The following is a 17516-nucleotide window of genomic DNA, read 5'->3' on the forward strand; positions in this document are numbered from 1 at the left end:
TGGCAGCCTTTCCCAAACCGACTTCCATCAAAGATCTACGTAGCTTCCTCGGGCTGTGCTCTTAATTTCGCCGCTTTATCAGAAATTTTGCTTCAATTGCTGCTCCCTTGACAGACCTTCTGTCCGGCAGTTCCGACCTTTCGTCGTGGTCGCCAACGTGCGACGATGCCTTCAATACTTTAGGCCGGATCCTCACGGCACCGCCTGTCCTACGTCACTTCGATCCCACAGCGCCTACTGAGGTCCACACGGACGCCAGTGGTATTGGTCTCGGCGCTGTGCTCGCTCAGCGCAAATCAGGTTATACTGAATACATGGTCGCCTATGCTAGCCGAACACTCACGAAGGATGAATCCAATTACTCTGTCCCGGAAAAAGAGTGCTTAGCGATTATTTGGGCTCTTACTAAATTCCACCCTTACCTCTATGGCTGCCCTTTTAACGTAGTGACGAACCACCATGCCCTTTGCTGGCTTTCCTCACTGAAAGACCCGTTCAGCAGACTGGCAAGATGGGCTCTTCACCTTCAGGAATATGATGTCCGCATTGTTTACCGCTCCGGCTGCAAGCATCACGACGCCGATGCACTTTCCCGCTGCCCCCTTACAGCTGAGGTCGCGAGCCTTTCCTCTTCCGACGTTTCCCCGCCATCGCTTCACATCAATGACATGCCGTCAGCCCAGCGGCAAGATCCTTGGATAAATTCTCTCCTAGATTTTATATCCTATCCCACAGCTGCTTCTCCATCGCGTACTCTCCGCCGCCATGCTTCCCACTTCGCCATTCGTGATAACCTCCTCTACCGCCGCAACTACTGCGCAGATGGCCGCAAGTGGTTGCTAGTTATTCCCTGGCAGCTACGCTCTCAAATCTGTGACTATTTCCAGGCTGACCCACAATCCGGTCACGCGGGTGTCTTCAAAACATACAATCGTCTCCAGCTGCGTTACTACTGGCGGGGCATGTACACCTTCGTACTCAAGTATGTTCGCTCATGCCTCACCTGTCAACGTCGCAAGCCATCTCCTCAACGTTCCGCTGGAGAGTTGCTACCATTACCCAACCCACCACGCCCTTTCGACCGCGTCGGCATTGATTTGTATGGGCCGCTTCCCTACACTGCAACCGGCAATCGCTGGACTACTGTAGCCGTTGATCATCTGACGAGGTATGCAGAAACCGCCGCACTTCCATCTGCCACAGCGTCAGAAGTAGCTTCCTTCATTTTGCAGCAATTTGTTCTTTGCCACGGCGCACCTCAAGAGCTGCTCAGCGACAGAGGACGCTTTTTCTTGAGTCACGTTGTGAAAGCCTTGCTCACCAAGTGCAACATTATTCATAGAACAATCTCCGCCTATCATCCCCAGACTAATGGCCTCATTGAGCGTTTCAATCGTACCCTTGGCGACATGCTCTCTATGTAAGTCTCACCCAACCACTCAAATTGGGACCTCACCCTTCCGTATGTCACTTATGCTTACAATCCCGCAACGCAGTCTACTACTGGCTTCTCTCCTTTTTTTCTCCTCTACGGCCGTCACCCCTCTGCTACAATCGACACCATACTCCCGTATTAGCCAGACATATCAGAGTATACTCCTGCGTCTCAAGCAGCCCAGCATGCGGAAGACTGTCGACAAATTGCCCGCGCATTCATGGCTAACACCCAATACCGCCATAAATCCAACCACGACAACCAACACTCGACACCGGACTTCTCGTCTGGCGCTCTTGTGTGGCTGTGGATACCTTCCAATGCTCCTGGACTATCTTTGAAATTTCTTGCTAAATACCATGGCCTATACCGTGTTCTGGAGCGCACCTCTCCGGTTAATTATGTGGTGGAACCACTTATGCCGTCTCATGATCTACGCCGGCGCGGATGCGAGATTGTTTAAGTGCAGCGCCTCAAACCCTATTACGACCTTGCCGTCTTGCTCACGCCGTAAGTCGCCAGGATGGCTCCTCTTCGTCCCGCGAGTAATCGTGATGAGGAAGAAGTTCACGGGGAACGTTCCAGTCAGTGGCATCGTGATCGCTGCACGTGTTGGAACTGACTGTGTTCGTTGTCGCTGATCTGCCCAGTCTGAGTACCTCAATATACCCCCATCCTACATAATGAACATGTAAATGTCACGTTGCATTGTAGTGCACGTATCACTCGCAACAAAGAAGCGAAAAAGAAGACAAAATGACAAAAAACGTTCGCACTTCAGCATTGTGCTCAGGTACTCTGAAGCATCCGGAATGGAAAATAAAACAGAGCAGAAATTTATGCTGATATCAGCCCTGGGCATTAGACAGATGACAATGAATATGGGCTGACGGCCATTTCAGAAATGTTCTGAATCCATGTGTGAATGGTAAACAGGCTGAATCTGACATACAATTTGGCTAATCTAGAAAGCAAAAATGTCGATTATTGCATGGTTTCATTTCCAACTTATAATCTAAGAAAAGGATGGACCAAAGCTCTTACGGCAGCTAATCAGTAGTGTATGCCCAAAAAAGTCACTTTTATTTCTTCTTAAAAATAATTGGTCAGCAAAGTGACTCAAGGGAAACAGCGTCTCGTTTTACTGGCACAATACAATCAAACCCACATATAACAATATTGAAATGCCATGGAAATATCATTGTTATAACCAATAAAGAGTTTTAGCAATCTTACGGCAACTACGGTAACATGTTGCCGTAGCTACCGTCGTCGTAGCTACCGTCGTCGTATTTGCCGTACGTCTTGCCGTACATGTTGCCGTAACTGCAGAATATGTTTTAGCATGCGTTTTAGCTTCACGCATTGCCATATCCGTAGGTGAGTTATAACTATGATAATGGGCATTAAGGAAACACAAATATGTAAGTGGTTGCCTTGCCTCAAAGCACTTTTTAAATGCTCATATAAAGAAGAAATTTCAAAATTATATATATATTTTTTTTTTCCTATTAAGCTACGTCGAGGTAGGCCAACCCACATACTAGCCTGCTTTGTGATGTTTCCCAGCTTTTGAAGTTCGCTTGCGAATGGCTTTTTTTTTTTTTTTTTTGAGTCCACGCTCGCTTAGAGTATTTGCAACTTTAAACAGCTGCCATGCCTTGCGTGACGAGCTTCTACTCTGCTTGTTGTCATGGGAAGAGTTGTGTTGTGTTTTGTGGCACATAGGCAGCTAGGGCCATCATGCGCCAAACTCGGGGTTTGCGTATCTGTTTGGTGAAAGGAAGCAAGCGATTATTTTAATACACTAGAGCAGGTTTAGGATGTTGGCATCTTTTAAGAAATCAATGAGAGAAGACGTTTTAACCAGTGAATTTTCTCCTAAGAGTAAGCTAGGATGTAGGGGAATGTAGTTGTCATAGAACTGTGGGAAATGCTTTTTTCTAAGTTGATCGAGTTTTATACAGGATATTAGGATGTGGTTTATGGTGACCACCTCTCCGCAGTGTTCGCAAATGGGTTTGTCTTTCTTTGCTAGGATGAAGTTATGAGTCAGGTGGGTGCGTCCGATACGAAGGCGGCATAAGATAACTTCAATAAAATGTTCTTGATGGCTGCATGTTTTCCATTCTTTTATAACTGGCTTTACTAGGTGTAGCTTGTTATTAACTTCGTTATCCCAGGCAGCCTGCCACTTTTGTCTCAGTGTTCTTTGTATGAATTTTATGGCGTCATTATGTGGAATTTTCACCTTCTGTACTTGAGCATTGGAGGCGGCCGCGGCACATGCATCAGCCCTCTCATTACCGCTGATTCCAACGTGGCTTGGCACCCAGCAAAATTTGATATTAAGTCCTTGTGTTTTTGCTATCACTACATAATGGACTATGTCCCCTACTAAAGGTCCTGTAGCATTTTTTTGATGTAGTGATGCGAGTACGCTCAGAGAGTCTGTATAGATGATACTGTTTTTGATGTTTTTGTTGACCATTTTATCCATTGCTAGGAATAAGGCGTAGCATTCGGCAGTAAATATTGAGGCACACTGTGGTAACCTTACTGTTTTTTCCTGTTCGTCTTCTATTACTGCACTGCCTACGTGAAATATTGTCTTTGAACCATCTGTATAAAATGCCTTGTGATCCCTGTATTTCTCATTTAATGCCAAGAACTCTTGTATAATGTGTTCTTGCGGTGTTTGTGCTTTGCGAAATTGAGTTAATGTGAAGTCACATACAGCAGTGAAGTTGTACCAAGGTGGCAGTGGGTCAGGTGTCCGTGCAATATCAGGAAGTGCATCCAGCAAGTTGAGTTCCCGGCACTGCTCTTCAAAACGGAGTATGAGAGGTCTGATGGATCGAGGTTTATTGATGTACAGTGTTCTTGAGGGGCAGTTTGTAAGTATGGAGTAACAAATATGTTTCGGTAATGCGCGAATTTTCAGGACGTATGAAAGTGTAAGCATGGTCCTCCTGTATTTTAGTGGCGGTTCGTTTGCTTCTACATACAGACTTGTCACCGGCGATGTCCTGCATGCACCAGTTGAAAGACACAGACCCAGGTTATGTACTGGGTCCAGCCGTTTAAGGTATGACGGTCTTGCTGACCCATAGACCACGCACCCGTAATCTAAACAGGAGCGTACCACTGAGCGATAGATATGGAGAAGACATGTCCTATCAGAGCCCCAGTGTCTCCTTGAGAGTACTTTAAGGATGTTGAGAGCTCGAGAGGCTTTGATTTTCAGGCTGTTTATGTGTGGGAGGAATGCGAGCTTCTTGTCAAACGTTAGTCCTAAAAATTTGTGTTCTTGCTTTATCGGGAGTATGGTTTCATTTAGGTGCAGGATGGGATTGAGCTGCAGGCCTCTCCTCAGAGAGAAAAGAACGGCAACTGTTTTCTGAGACGAGAACCTAAATCCATTTTTTTCTGCCCAATTACTCAGTTTCTTTAATGCTAGTTGTATCTGTCGTTCACACGTCGATAGGCTGAATGATGTGCATGCGATTTGGAGGTCATCAACATAAAGTGAGTGCATAACAGACTGTGGGATTACTTTGGCTATGGAATTCGTTTTTACAATGAAAAGTGTAGTACTTAATATGCATCCTTGCGGTACTCCGTTCTCTTGTGTAAAGTTCCTCGAGAGTGTAGAACCGAGGCGTACTTGGAACGAGCGGTTGGACAAAAAATCTTTTAAGCAGTTCAGCATTCTGCAGCGGATTCCAAGGTCTGCCAGATCGCGAAGTATCCCAAATCGCCAGGTGGTGTCGTACGCTTTTTCCATATCAAAGAAAACTGCGAGACAGTGCTGTTTATGTATGAAGGCTTCTCGGACTGTGTTTTCAAGCCGAACTAGATGATCCAGTGTTGAACAAGCTCTTCTGAAGCCGCACTGGTGGGTATCAAGGAGTTCACGAGCTTCAAGAATGAACATTAACCTTGTATTGACTATGCTTTCGAATGATTTGGCAAGGCAGCTAGTTAGGGCTATTGGCCTGTAACTAATAGGAGAGTTTGGCAGTTTGGCTAAGAAGAGAGTAGAGGACAGGAGAGCTTTAGGACAGATGATAGGAAAGCGAAAGATGGGGGGGAGGATAGGAAAAGGCGACTGCCGATTTCCCCCAGGTGGGTCAGCCTGGAGGTGCCGTCTATGGGAAGCGTGGGCCAAAGTGGTGTGCTGCCTCCGCCGAGGGGCCTCAAAGGTCCAGACACTCGGTATCAGCTCGACCACCAGGATCCCCTTTTCCCCAGACACGGCGATGCCATGCACGGCTAAGCATGGGTGCTGGGGTCCGTGGTGTCGCACAGTACACACAAACACCTGCTTTAACAGGTGCCCCCTGCGGGGTGTCATGGGAAGAGATTGAGAAAACGTTCTATCTGCTCCCTCAGCCTGCACCACGCCGTAAGTTGCTTGAGTGTGGCCAGATCGAAATGGAATGCATGGATCCGATTTCAAACGAATTTATGCAGATGTTCAGGTTCAGTAACGTAGAATATGTGAAGCTGCTGGCGTCGCTACTGATCTCCGAGGAATTTGTCAGCGAGGAGAGAACTGCTTGTCGGTTTCTTCATAAACCAGAGCCGCAACCTGCTCCCACCTCACAGAATCAAAGAGTGGCTGCACGCTTATCACCACATTTAGTAATCACAAATGGTCATTCCTTCTTGAGAGATGTTGACGCGGTTGAAGAACGGGCATGAGAAGCACGGCACTTCGACTAGAGTCCCTAGCTACTTCGACGCCATTTCAGCTGAAAACGCTGACTCGGGCTCACTCAGGATCGTGTAGGCTTGAAATGGAATTGCGGCAGATAGATACGAAAAGAGGCTTTCCGAACTAGCCGGAACGGCAAAGCGTGCGCATGCGCAGTGCTGCCCTGGCTAGCCGCATTTGCCGTAGTTACCGTGATTGCCGTAAGGCGATGCTAAAACACTAATAATTGTTATAACCGGGTTACGCCGAAAAAACAAAGAAAACATTATAAACTACACATTTAATGAGGATGAGGTAGCTTACACTTTTTATTTTGCAGCAGGAAGAAACCCGTAATCCGCAAGTGTTGTTTGTTCCACGGCAATCTGGCCTACATCTTTCTGCAGGGCATCTGACTGCTGAACATAGTGCAGTGGAAGGTTCTTGGCAGTAAAGTGCCGCAGGGAGTCTATCATTCTCAAAGCCTCCTGGTGAGACGCAACCTGCGCAGGTTCCAGTTCATCGTCGCTACTGTCACTGTCCTCCGCACCAGTGAGCAGTAGTGCCGGTGATGCGTCGGTACTTGTTGAGACAGATAAAGAGCTGACAGACAAGACTGTCATCGCAGAAGTCACTGCTGCGCAGCTTTTCATCTGTCGCAACTGTATCATCGGCATGCGAAGATTCCTCAAGTCCCGACGCGTCGCTGTCACTACTGCTCACTGTAGACCAAAGTTCAGTCATCGCTGTGTCAGCAGGAGCTTCACGACCTTCTGTGTCGCCGGCACTCCAGCGAAGCCCGCCTTCCTGAAGCAGTTTATGATGATGGAAGGGCTTACTTCTGCCCATTCTCCAAAAATTAACTGCACTGCAATCAGGAGCAAGATCTTCAAGTCTGGCGCCGGTCGGCGTTCGGAACAATTCTCCATAGCTGTTCACGGAAAATCTAGGGCCAGCAAGTTTGTGGTAATGATGATGGCACACTAGGAGAACCACGCTAGAAAGGCACATGCACGAACGCTGCAGTATGCCTGTCACAAAACATGTGCACCCGCGAAGCGGGGTCCTGTGCAAAGCTAATAGGGGAGGACAGTGCAGCGCACCCTCAGAATGGACTGCTCCACTGTGCAAAGGCAGAGAAGACGCGAGTTCCCTAGGTAATGGGGGGTCTCAAGGGGGAGTGCCCAAAGCTCTCCGTCAGAACGGCCGTGCCTAGCAGTGCTTTACGCCTTACCTCCGCGTGAGGAAGCGCTCCATCCTCCCCCGCGTCATGCAAGCTTCCCTGGAGCAACCAACCAATACATTGGCTAGACGCGCTCTATCCCAATTTCTTTTTTTATTATTGTCGCTGGATGCGCGCGCTTTTGTGGTCGCCATGGCTCCGTGTTTTTGTTGACTTTCAGTGACCGTATTTGATTGCTATAACAGATAATATAATATGACACCATATTTTACGATAGAACACAAGGTAAACCTGACGGCGCAGCAACGTAGTGAAGGTGTAGCAGATCATCATCATCATCAGCCTGATTATACCCACTGCAGGGCGAAGGCCTCTCCCATATTTCTCCACTTAACCCGGTTCTGTGCAAGCTGCATCCACTTGACCCCTGCGAACTTCTTAACCTCATCCGCCCACCTAACTTTCTGCCGCCCCCTGCTACGCTTTCCTTCCCTTGGAATCCAGTTTGTTACCCTCAGCGACCATCGGTTATCCTCTCTTCGCACTACATGTCCTGCCCATGTCCATTTCTTCTTCTTAATTTCTGCAGCAGATATATTGTAACATTACAGAAGAAGATGAAGCTTACAACACAAGTGAAAGAGAAAGACGTTGGAAAAAGACTCTCGTGCCATACGCGCTGCCGTTGATCAGCCGAGCTCCCTGCCCTATCGTCTTGTTCAGCGCTCCGACGTCTTACCCCCGTCGTAACAAACTGGTGGTCAGGTGCTCGGTACGACTACCCTCAAGACGCATCCTCAACCGCTGGAGCTTCGTGGAGCCGTCGCCTCGCTGTCTCCCACCCTTTTCAACAAGAATGCAGCAGACTACCGAGCAGCCCCGAACATCAACACGGGGACCCTCTACCCCCATCTCGCGATGTGCCGCCGACCACCACAAATGCGACGCTACCGTTTCGCAAGCCTCATTCATTTGCCGGCCAAGCACGGGAAGATGTCGATGACTGGCTCACTCATTATGAACGTGTGAGCCGCTATAACCGCTGGGATTCAGTGGCTAAACTAGCCAATGTTGTCTTTTTCTTGACGCAAACCGCCTTGATGTGGTATGAGGACCACGAGGACTCCCTGACAACTTGGGAAAGTTTTGTCGAAGCAATCAAGGAATGTTTCGGTGATTTAACTGCAAAGAAGAAACAGGCCGAGCAGACACTTGCTCGGAGGGCCCAGGCAGCCGGAGAAACTTGCCCCACCTACATCGAGGCCATACTCAATTTGTGCAAGACCGTCGACGGCTGTCTACTACTACTGCACGCCATCAACCCAGCACGCGCTGATTCGTCGCTGCGTACGGAGTGCACTAGAATTTGACAGGAACGTGGCGCCATCTGTCACCGCCGCGATAATCTGTGCATGCATGCTGACGCTTGCATTTATTTTGCCATTTATTTCTAACTCTACAGCGAATAAACATGATCGTCGATGTGGACACCTTGTGCGATAATGGCTGTTGTCTCCCTTCTACCCTGTCCATGTTGTTCGCGCTGTTAATCTAAGTTTCATTTCCCCGCAAACCAAATCGGCCAGTTTTACATCCTCACAATAATGATTATTCTAATTACATTCTAATTGAGGAATTATAATTCCTCAATTACAACAAATTTGCTAGGCATGTCTAGTGACAAGAAGTGCTAATGGTGCCATGGGCAGCCGACAGCCAAGTGTACAATCGTGTGCCGAAATGACAGTTAAGGTCGATTCACACGAGGGACCATCAGTCCGTGGGCCATGCATTACATGGTCTTACATCACTACTATGTAAGGTATGCTGCAAACTGGTGAAAAGAGAAATGTCAAATGTATTTTCTCCAGTGGGGTTTAGCAGCGGGCCACAAAACCCACAAGATGTGGCAAGCAGCCCACTCTTCCCAATGTTTCACCTGCCGGAAATGGACTCCCTCACCGCAGGCGCGCAGCTTGCAACTCACACAGTCTTGGGACAATAGAAGAGGGTGAGCCTTTGCACGCATGCCCTGTGGTCCATTGATTGTTTGGGATAGGGGTGCGGAAGGTTGAAAGGGGAAATTTGGACTTGACGAGGTGGGCAGGCCGTGCATGGACAAAAGCTTGTCTCCTTCCTTTTCCTGCTTCCCGATGTTGCCAAACGCCTTACAGTGTTCTAGCAACTTTGGTTCGTCTGGGGTCTGCTTTTTTTAATTCGCCGAGTCTGCCCGACGCCATCAGACTGCAGACCAATCAGCAGTGACGTGTGAACACATAATGCGTGGCCCGTGGATCCTCGTATAAATAGTCCTTTATTGAGACCCCTCCCTTCCACTGCCAATAAGAGCTCTTGCAGAGTATACTGGTTGCCATCAATGAATCCCTGCTGCCATCGTCAGAGGTGTTGAGGAGGCAGCTGAATACCCACCTGCCTGCAGTCACCAAACTGTGGGCAGACCTGGACAAGGGCCTCCCGGAAGGAGGCCGGCCGCAGGCATGCGTGCCGGCCGCTCCATGCCTGGCGCAGCAGCAGGGCCAGCTGCTGGGTCAGCAGTCCTTCTTGCTCCTCTGCCCTGACCACCAGCTGGGCAACCAGAAGGCCATGGCTCAGCAGGCACTGCAAGCCCGCATTCATGAAGCATGTGTTGCCCAGGTTGCGCAAACCACACACACCCCGCACCAGCAGGGGTGGGTCCTCCTCCTCCTCCTCTGGCCCTCCTCCTCCTGCGACAGAAAGCATGACGCATTGCATTTGTTCCACCACCTGACAAGAAGCAGGTAACAGGTGCACAAACTGCACAGCTCAGACAGGCCAGTATGCCAAACGGCTTTGCGAAATCCCGTGTCGTGAAAGGTGCTGCTACATGCAGAGTTGCCCAACCAAAAAGAGTCAATGATTATGGTGGAAATGAAAGGATCTTACCTATATTTGTACAGCACTCCAACATCCAAGAAACAAGACTATTATTTGGCAATAAAAATTGTACAAAATAAACGGCTGGGCTAAGAACAGTGGAAATTAAAAAGAAAAAAATAAACAATCCCCCAACAATTTTTCTTTTACCTCGCTGGCTTCTTTCAGTGGGTGTGATCGCCTGCATCGTATCTGCCCAAATTCATATCAAAGATTTTTCTTCAAGAAAATTAGATTTTCCAGCTCTATGTTGTGCTCAAACTGAGCTGCATAAGAGGAAACATTTGGTCTGTAGCTGCTGTAATTTAATGGCACCCAGCAAAATGACAGCAACTGCTTTGGGTCTCTGACAGGACAGCACCTTGTGCACATTTGAACAAAAGCTTTTCTAAGTTTCCTTATTGACAAAGTGCACGAAAGACCGATCACTTTTGCTCTAGTCTTATACTGCTGTCACACGGGCACTTAGGATCGCGATCAGCAACAATCGTGATTGAAGTTTCAAGCACGGTCGAGATGAGCCTTGCTACACGAGCCCACTTGAGTCCGGTGGACAAGTTAGGTCACTACACGAAAGATTGCGCTACACACATGATGAAAGTGATTTGTTTGTTATATATAAAATACAAGCCTGATGAAATCTTTGTTCCTTTTCTGACCACAGCTTCAGTGGACGAGTAGCAGTTGTGTCACAGTTGTGCACGTAGGCAGAGCACCGGGCAACTAGTCCCCACGGAATGTGGCATATGTGGTCGAGCCCGCACATTTGTTTACCACTGCCATACCACTCACGTGGTGTCGAGAGTTTCAACATAGCTTTGCAGTTCAAATCACAAGAATTTAAAGACAGTTATCATTTTAAAATTGTATTAAATATAATAAATATTTTGAGTAATCTTTACTTTTAGCTGGTATTTCAATTAATGTATGCAAATGAGGGTGGCAAAGACAACTCAACCGCGATCGAGGCAGTAGAGAAGATCGTGGGCGATCGCGATTGAGTTCGCCGTGTAGCAATGCCAGGTCTGCATTGAGCTCGATTTCAATCGCCATGATCATGATCTGAAGTGCCTGTGTGACCGCGGTATTAGATCTAGGTGGCAGCAGCACCACCAATGACAGTAGCCCGATACGAACCCTCTGAAACTCCACTATTTCTGTCTTTATATCTGTCTATATGCGTGTCTGTATATGTCTGTCTGCTTGCCTGTCTCTCTGTCTGCATGTTTAAAAGAGGCACATTGTGTCCAAAGGATCTAAAAAAAAATCACGCACAGCCAACTTGCAAGCCAGCTTGGGCAAGAAGCACAGCTGCTTTGTTGGGTCATAACAGAGAAGGAGTTTGAGCACATGTAATGCACCAATGGTTGGCAGCCTCACAACAGCAGTTGCACCCTCCCAAGCAGCGGCCTCACCCTGGGAGGCTGCACCATGTGCCAGCAGCAGCAATGGCGGTGGTTCCTGGAGGCTGCTGAAGGGGGAGAAGGGGCCGTCCTGTCCGGTGGCCGGCCACACCTCATCTTCAGGGAGACCCATCCCTTCTGGAGCAAGGACTCGGCCCCCTACCACTTCCTCCTCCTCCTCGGGCAGCTCGCCCCCACGCTCCTCCACTTCGGGCGACAGGCTGCTGCTGCAAAGCCGCAACGAGGGAGAAATGGAGGGCACAAGACCAATCTGAACAGAACGCGGGTTAAAGTGCGGAAAGGCCCCCCACTTTCTTGGCAAGGCCATAAAAGTATTCAGATAACAACATCAGCATAAACATCAGGCACAAATACCACGTCACTTTTTTTTATTCTTCTCTCTTCACATCAGGACACCTTCTATCACCTACCTGGCCTTGAGGCAATCTGTTTCTTTTTTACGCAACACCACAGAAGGCTTGCTGACGCAGTTCTCTCCTTCATTTATTATGTAGTGTCACACCAACGCTCGGTGATGTCGACGATGACAAAGACGACGAGCGTATGTCGAAAGGCGCGTGTTAAAAAAATAAGACGGCAGACAAAAGACGAAGACGCAAGAGACTGACGCGCTAGTTAAACGGTCGACCTGAACACCGACCTGAGCTTCAACGCACCCTTACATTTGGTGGAGGTGCTGGGTATCGATCCCAGTACATCTCAAATTACGCCTGTGACAGCCCCGTTAACGTACGCCGCTGTCGCCGCCAGACCACCACCCTGCCCTGTCGCGTATGCTGTGCCGTTACCACCGCCACCACCTCCACCCCGCCCTTATCTGCCTCCTCCACAACAATCCATGGCGGACCTCCGACAACCGCCCAATCTGTTATTCATGTGGCGTTCCTGGCCACGTCGCCCGGCTTTGTCGCCATCGTACGCAGTCATACCGCAATGGCCTCCGCCTGTACAGCTACAACTACAGTTCAAACTTTGAACCTTCCCTTCCCCCTGTCCCTGCTGGCACTTCTACGGACTCATTTTATCCTGACCGCTCCTCCCACTCCTCCCGTCGATCGCCGTCTCCCCGCCGTCGTTCCCTCTCGCCGCTGCGCCGTCGCTCTCCTGCTGGCCCGGAGGAAAACTAACAGCCGCAGTTCCGGAGGCAAGAACTGCGTTTTCCTGTACTTGTGCAAGTCCTCCGTTTTCCCCGACCAACATTATCGAAGTGTTTGTTGATGGCGTCGCAGTTCTCGCTCTTGTGGACACTGGCGCCTCTGTGTCTGTTATAAGTGCCAACCTTTGCCGCCGACTTCGTAAAGTTATGACGCCTGTTTCGAAATTTTTTCTCCGAGCTGCCAGCTCACATCGCATTCAACCGCTTGCGGCGTGCACAGCTCGAATTGTCATTCAGGGTGTTTTGTACGTCGCCGAATTTCTTGTGCTGCCTCACTGCTCTCACGAACTGATTCTGGGTTGCGACTTTCTCACCAGTCATCATGCGATTATTGATTATGCCCGAGCCAGCATCGAATTGTCTCCGCTTTCACCGGCCGCCTCGTCTGACACACCGCTCCACGTCGATAAGATAATTGTGGCCGAAGATACTGACATCCCCGCCTGCTCTACCGTCCTCGTGCCCGTTTCCTGCGCCGGCTTTTCTGATTCGACAGTTCTGCTCACTCCGACTCACGCCGCTAATCGTCGTCATTGCTTAGTCCTGCCTTTCGCCCTTCTGACTTTCTGTGGTGGCTACAGCGCCATATACGTCTCTAACCCGTCGCCTTGTCCGTCAACGCTTCTTCGTGGAGAACGTCTTGGTCATGTCGAGTATGACGCTATGACACCTGCCGTCTCAGAAGACCCAACCCCACTGCAACTTGATACTATTGACTTGCCCGCTTCTGTACAGAACGACGACTCCACTGCAGCTTTTTCTGGCTGTCTGGATGCCAGCCTTTCAGCAGATCAACGCGACCAGCTCGTCAGCTTGCTGCAGCACTTCCGTTCCTCATTCGACCTTCCTCGGACATCTTTGGGGCGCACATCCGTAGTCACTCACTGCATCGACACCGGTACGCACGCCCCGGTACGCCAGCGCCCTTATCGGGTATCGGCTGCTGAACGTCAAGTTATCACCGAGCACGTTAATGACATGCTTCAGCGTGGCGTCATCCAGCCTTCGCACAGCCCTTGGGCTTCTCCAGTTGTTCTTGTGAGAAAAAAGGATGGCTCTATGCGGTTCTGTGTTGATTACAGGCGTTTGAACAAGATAACGCGAAAAGACATATACCCCCTTCCACGTATTGATGACGCTCTCGATGCCTTCAAGGTGCCGAATTCTTTTCATCTCTGGATCTTCGCTCGGTCTACTGGCAGGTACCCATGGCAGCTGACAATCGACCAAAAACCGCCTTTGTGACACCTGATGGTCTCTATGAATTTAACATCATGCCGTTTGGATTGTGCAATGCGCCGGCCACCTTCGAGCGCATGATGGACACCATTCTGTGCGGACTCAAGTGGCATGACTGTCTTTGTTACCTGGACGATGTTGTCGTGTTTTCAAAAGATTTTACGTCACATTTGGACCGTCTCGAGCGTGTGCTAAAGTGTTTGACTGATGCCGGCCTGCAACTAAATTTGAAAAAGTGCTGCTTCGGGGCTCGCCAGCTTCCTATATTGGGACACGTTGTTTCGAAAGACTGTGTCCGTCCAGATCCTGCGAAACTCCGTGCAGTAGCCGAGTTTCCACGCCCAACTTCTCTAAAGGAGCTGCATAGTTTTATCGGGCAGTGCTCGTATTTTCGTCGCTTCGTCCGCAATTTCGCTTCGATCATCTCGCCGCTGACTGATCTCCTTGCCGGTGACGCCATTCTTTCGTCTTGGACATCCGACTGTGATGAGGCCTTTTCGACACTTCGGCGCCTTCTAGTGTCGCCTCCGATTCTCCGCCATTTTGACCCTAAGGCGCCTACTGAAATTCACACTGATGCCAGCGGTGTAGGTCTCGGCACTGTCCTTGCACAACGAAAGCCCGGCAACCCAGAGTACCTTGTTGCTTATGCCAGCCGTACCTTAACAAAGGCCGAAAAGAATTATTCTGTAACCGAAAAGGAGTGCTTGGCCATCATTTAGGCCATTGGGAAGTTCCGCCCATATCTCTACGGTCGTCCCTTTTCTGTTGTTACGGACCATCACGCGCTCTGCTGGTTGTCCACCCTTAAAGACCCATCCGGCCATCTTGCTCGTTGGGCCCTCCGCTTACAAGAGTACGACATTCAGGTCACCTACCGGTCTGGCCGTAAGCATTCTGATGCCGACGCCCTGTCTAGGTCACCTCTTCAATGTGGCTCTGACTCGACAGCTATCACCATAAGTGACTCATGTTCGCTAGAAATTGCCGACATGCCCAATGAACAAAGGCAAGACGCTTGGATCGCTTCTCTTCTCATGCTTTTATCTACACCTTCTCTGCGCCCAGCTTCACGAACGCTTCACCGCCAAGCTCGTCATTTTTCCATCCGCGACGGCATGCTTTACCGCCAAATTACCTTTCCGACGGACGCAAGTGGCTCCTTGTCATTCCTCCGCATCTCCGTTCGGAAATATGCCCCGCTTTTCACGCCGATCCTCAGTGTGCCCACGCCGGAGTGTTGAAAACTTACACTCGTCTTCGCCTCCGCTATTACTGGCAGGGTATGTACCGCTTCGTGCGTCATTACGTTCGCGCATGCCAGGAATGCCAACGCCGCAAAAACCCTCCACACCACTCCACCGTTCCGATGCAGCCCTTGCCCTGCCCCAGCCGACCATTCGATCGTGTTGGTATCGATCTTTACGGGCCACTACCAGTCACTCCAGCTGGTAACCGTTGGGTCATTGTGGCTGTTGACCACCTTACCCGCTACGCAGAAATGTCTTCCTTACCTTCTGCGTCGGCGCCAGACGTTGCGTCTTTCGTCCTGCACCATCTCGTTCTGCGCCACGGTTCACCTGAAGAATTGCTCAGTGACCGTGGCCGTGTTTTTCTTTCCGAGACCATTGAAGCCCTTCTTCAGCAGTACCGCATTGTCCACCGTTCTACCTCGGCCTACCATCCGCAGACAAATGGCATGACGGAACGTTTTAACCGCACCTTAAGTGACATGCTGGCCATGTATGTCGCGTCCGACCACTCAAACTGGGACCGGCTTCTCCCATTCGTCACGTACGCTTATAATACTGCCATACAAAGCACGACCGGCTTCTCCCCCTTTTTCCTTCTATACGGCCGTGAACCCACCTCAACTATGGACACGATACTTCCTTATCGCCCTGACACCTCCGAAGCGACCACCGTCTCTCAAGCAGCAGCATATGCAGAAGAATGTAGCCAGTTGGCCCGCTCATTTACAACCCAGAACCAAGGTCACCAGCAGTTCCTTCGCGCACTGTCTTGTCCAGCTCCTTCATACAGCACAGACTCCCTCGTGTGGCTTTGGGTTCCTGCCACCCCTTCCGGCCTCTCTACCAAACTTGCTTCCAAATACCATGGCCCATATCGGGTTATTTGTCAGACCTCTCCGGTGAACTACGTTATAGAACCGCTTGTACCGACACCGGATATGCGTCGCCGCGGGCGTGAAACAGTGCACGTTGACCGCCTCAAGCCCTGTTACGACCTGCCTGTTGTGTCCACACCATGAGTCGGCAGGATGCCTCTTTTTTCTCCCGGGGATAATTGTAGTGTCACACCAATGCTCGGTGATGTCAACGATGACAAAGACGACGAGCGTATGTCGAAAGGCGCGTGCTAAAAAAAAAAAGAAGACGGCAGACAAAAGACGAAGACGCAAGAGACTGACGCGCTAGTTAAACAGTCGACCTGAACACCGACCTGAGCTACAACGCACCCTTACAATTATACTAAAGGCTTCAAAAATTTCTCTGTTTCTTTGAGTCTTGAACTTGCGCAACACACGCGTCCTATTCAAAAACGCCTTGCAAATGGACTTGTGTAAGCAATGGTGAATGTAGTCAGCTAGGTGACCTGCGCAAGTTAACAAATGAGCTGTCCTGCGATGCTAGAGCAAGCGTTTGTTAATGCAGTGTCCCATCTGTCCGATGTACCGTGTGCCACACCACTCCAACCTCATATTTAACTAGAGGTTTGGTGTGCTTAATTTTGTGCATAAGCCTCGTCTTGGTGTCATTTACTAGGCGGCCCATGCATCCCAGCTTGACACCTGACGCCAGTAGGGCACAACTATAGGTCGCTGTTGCAAACATGCGTTTACTCCTTGCTTGCACCGCTCCCCAGACTTCACCTCGCGAATCTGGCTTTTTATCACAGAGGCCACAATTTCTGTTGGAAATTCAGCCTTCTCCAATCGCCTTAGCTGGGCATGGACGCTATCATGCACTTGATGCTCGCAAGACTTGGCTAGAGCAGAGCGGACACCTAAAGCACTTTTCACGAGCATGGAATGGGCCGACTGGTAGTTAAGAATTTGTTTCTTCGACCGTGGCTTGTACTGCTTGCACATTGGGTAAAAAATTGCGCAAAAAAACACAAAGGACAAAGAAGAACACATAAGACGTGTGACACGTCTTATGTGTTCTTCTTTGTCCTTTGTGTTTTTTTGCGCAATTTTTTACCCAATGGATCACCAACTAGCCCGGCAATACGCTCTTCTCAACTGCTTGCACACCTTCCCCTGCGGCGTCTCTTATAATCTCAGTCATTTTAGAACGTTAAACCTCCAAACCAAACCATTTATGCCTTTCCTTCGTTTCCTTGCCCGTACTATTAAAATTTACTGCTTCTCCCACAACCTCACTTTATTGGTCCTTCCTCATCCTTATGGTCAGTAGGTTTTAAACTACAGATGTTTTTTC

General features: G+C 49.5%; 1 protein-coding gene across 5 annotated transcripts in view; it reads right to left on the reverse strand.

The window, feature by feature from the left end:
- Positions 1–17516, reverse strand: part of LOC146201292 (ubiquitin carboxyl-terminal hydrolase 4-like) — a 158412-nt gene that overhangs the window by 119486 nt on the left and 21410 nt on the right. For 4 of the 5 annotated variants that reach the window (XM_084595751.1, XM_084595749.1, XM_084595748.1 and 1 more), the window contains exons 3-4: positions 11649–11863; positions 9748–10043 (exon numbers count right to left, since the gene is read on the reverse strand). In XM_084595751.1, the coding sequence (XP_084451877.1) occupies positions 9748–10043; positions 11649–11863 (511 nt within the window). The remainder of the gene's footprint in view (positions 1–9747; positions 10044–11648; positions 11864–17516) is intronic. The other variant, XM_084595747.1, reaches the window with a different exon arrangement.

This window comes from Amblyomma maculatum, chromosome 2, assembly GCF_055883805.1.
Source record: "Amblyomma maculatum isolate TAMU_Amacu chromosome 2, ASM5588380v1, whole genome shotgun sequence".
NCBI classification, from domain to species: domain Eukaryota; kingdom Metazoa; phylum Arthropoda; class Arachnida; order Ixodida; family Ixodidae; genus Amblyomma; species Amblyomma maculatum.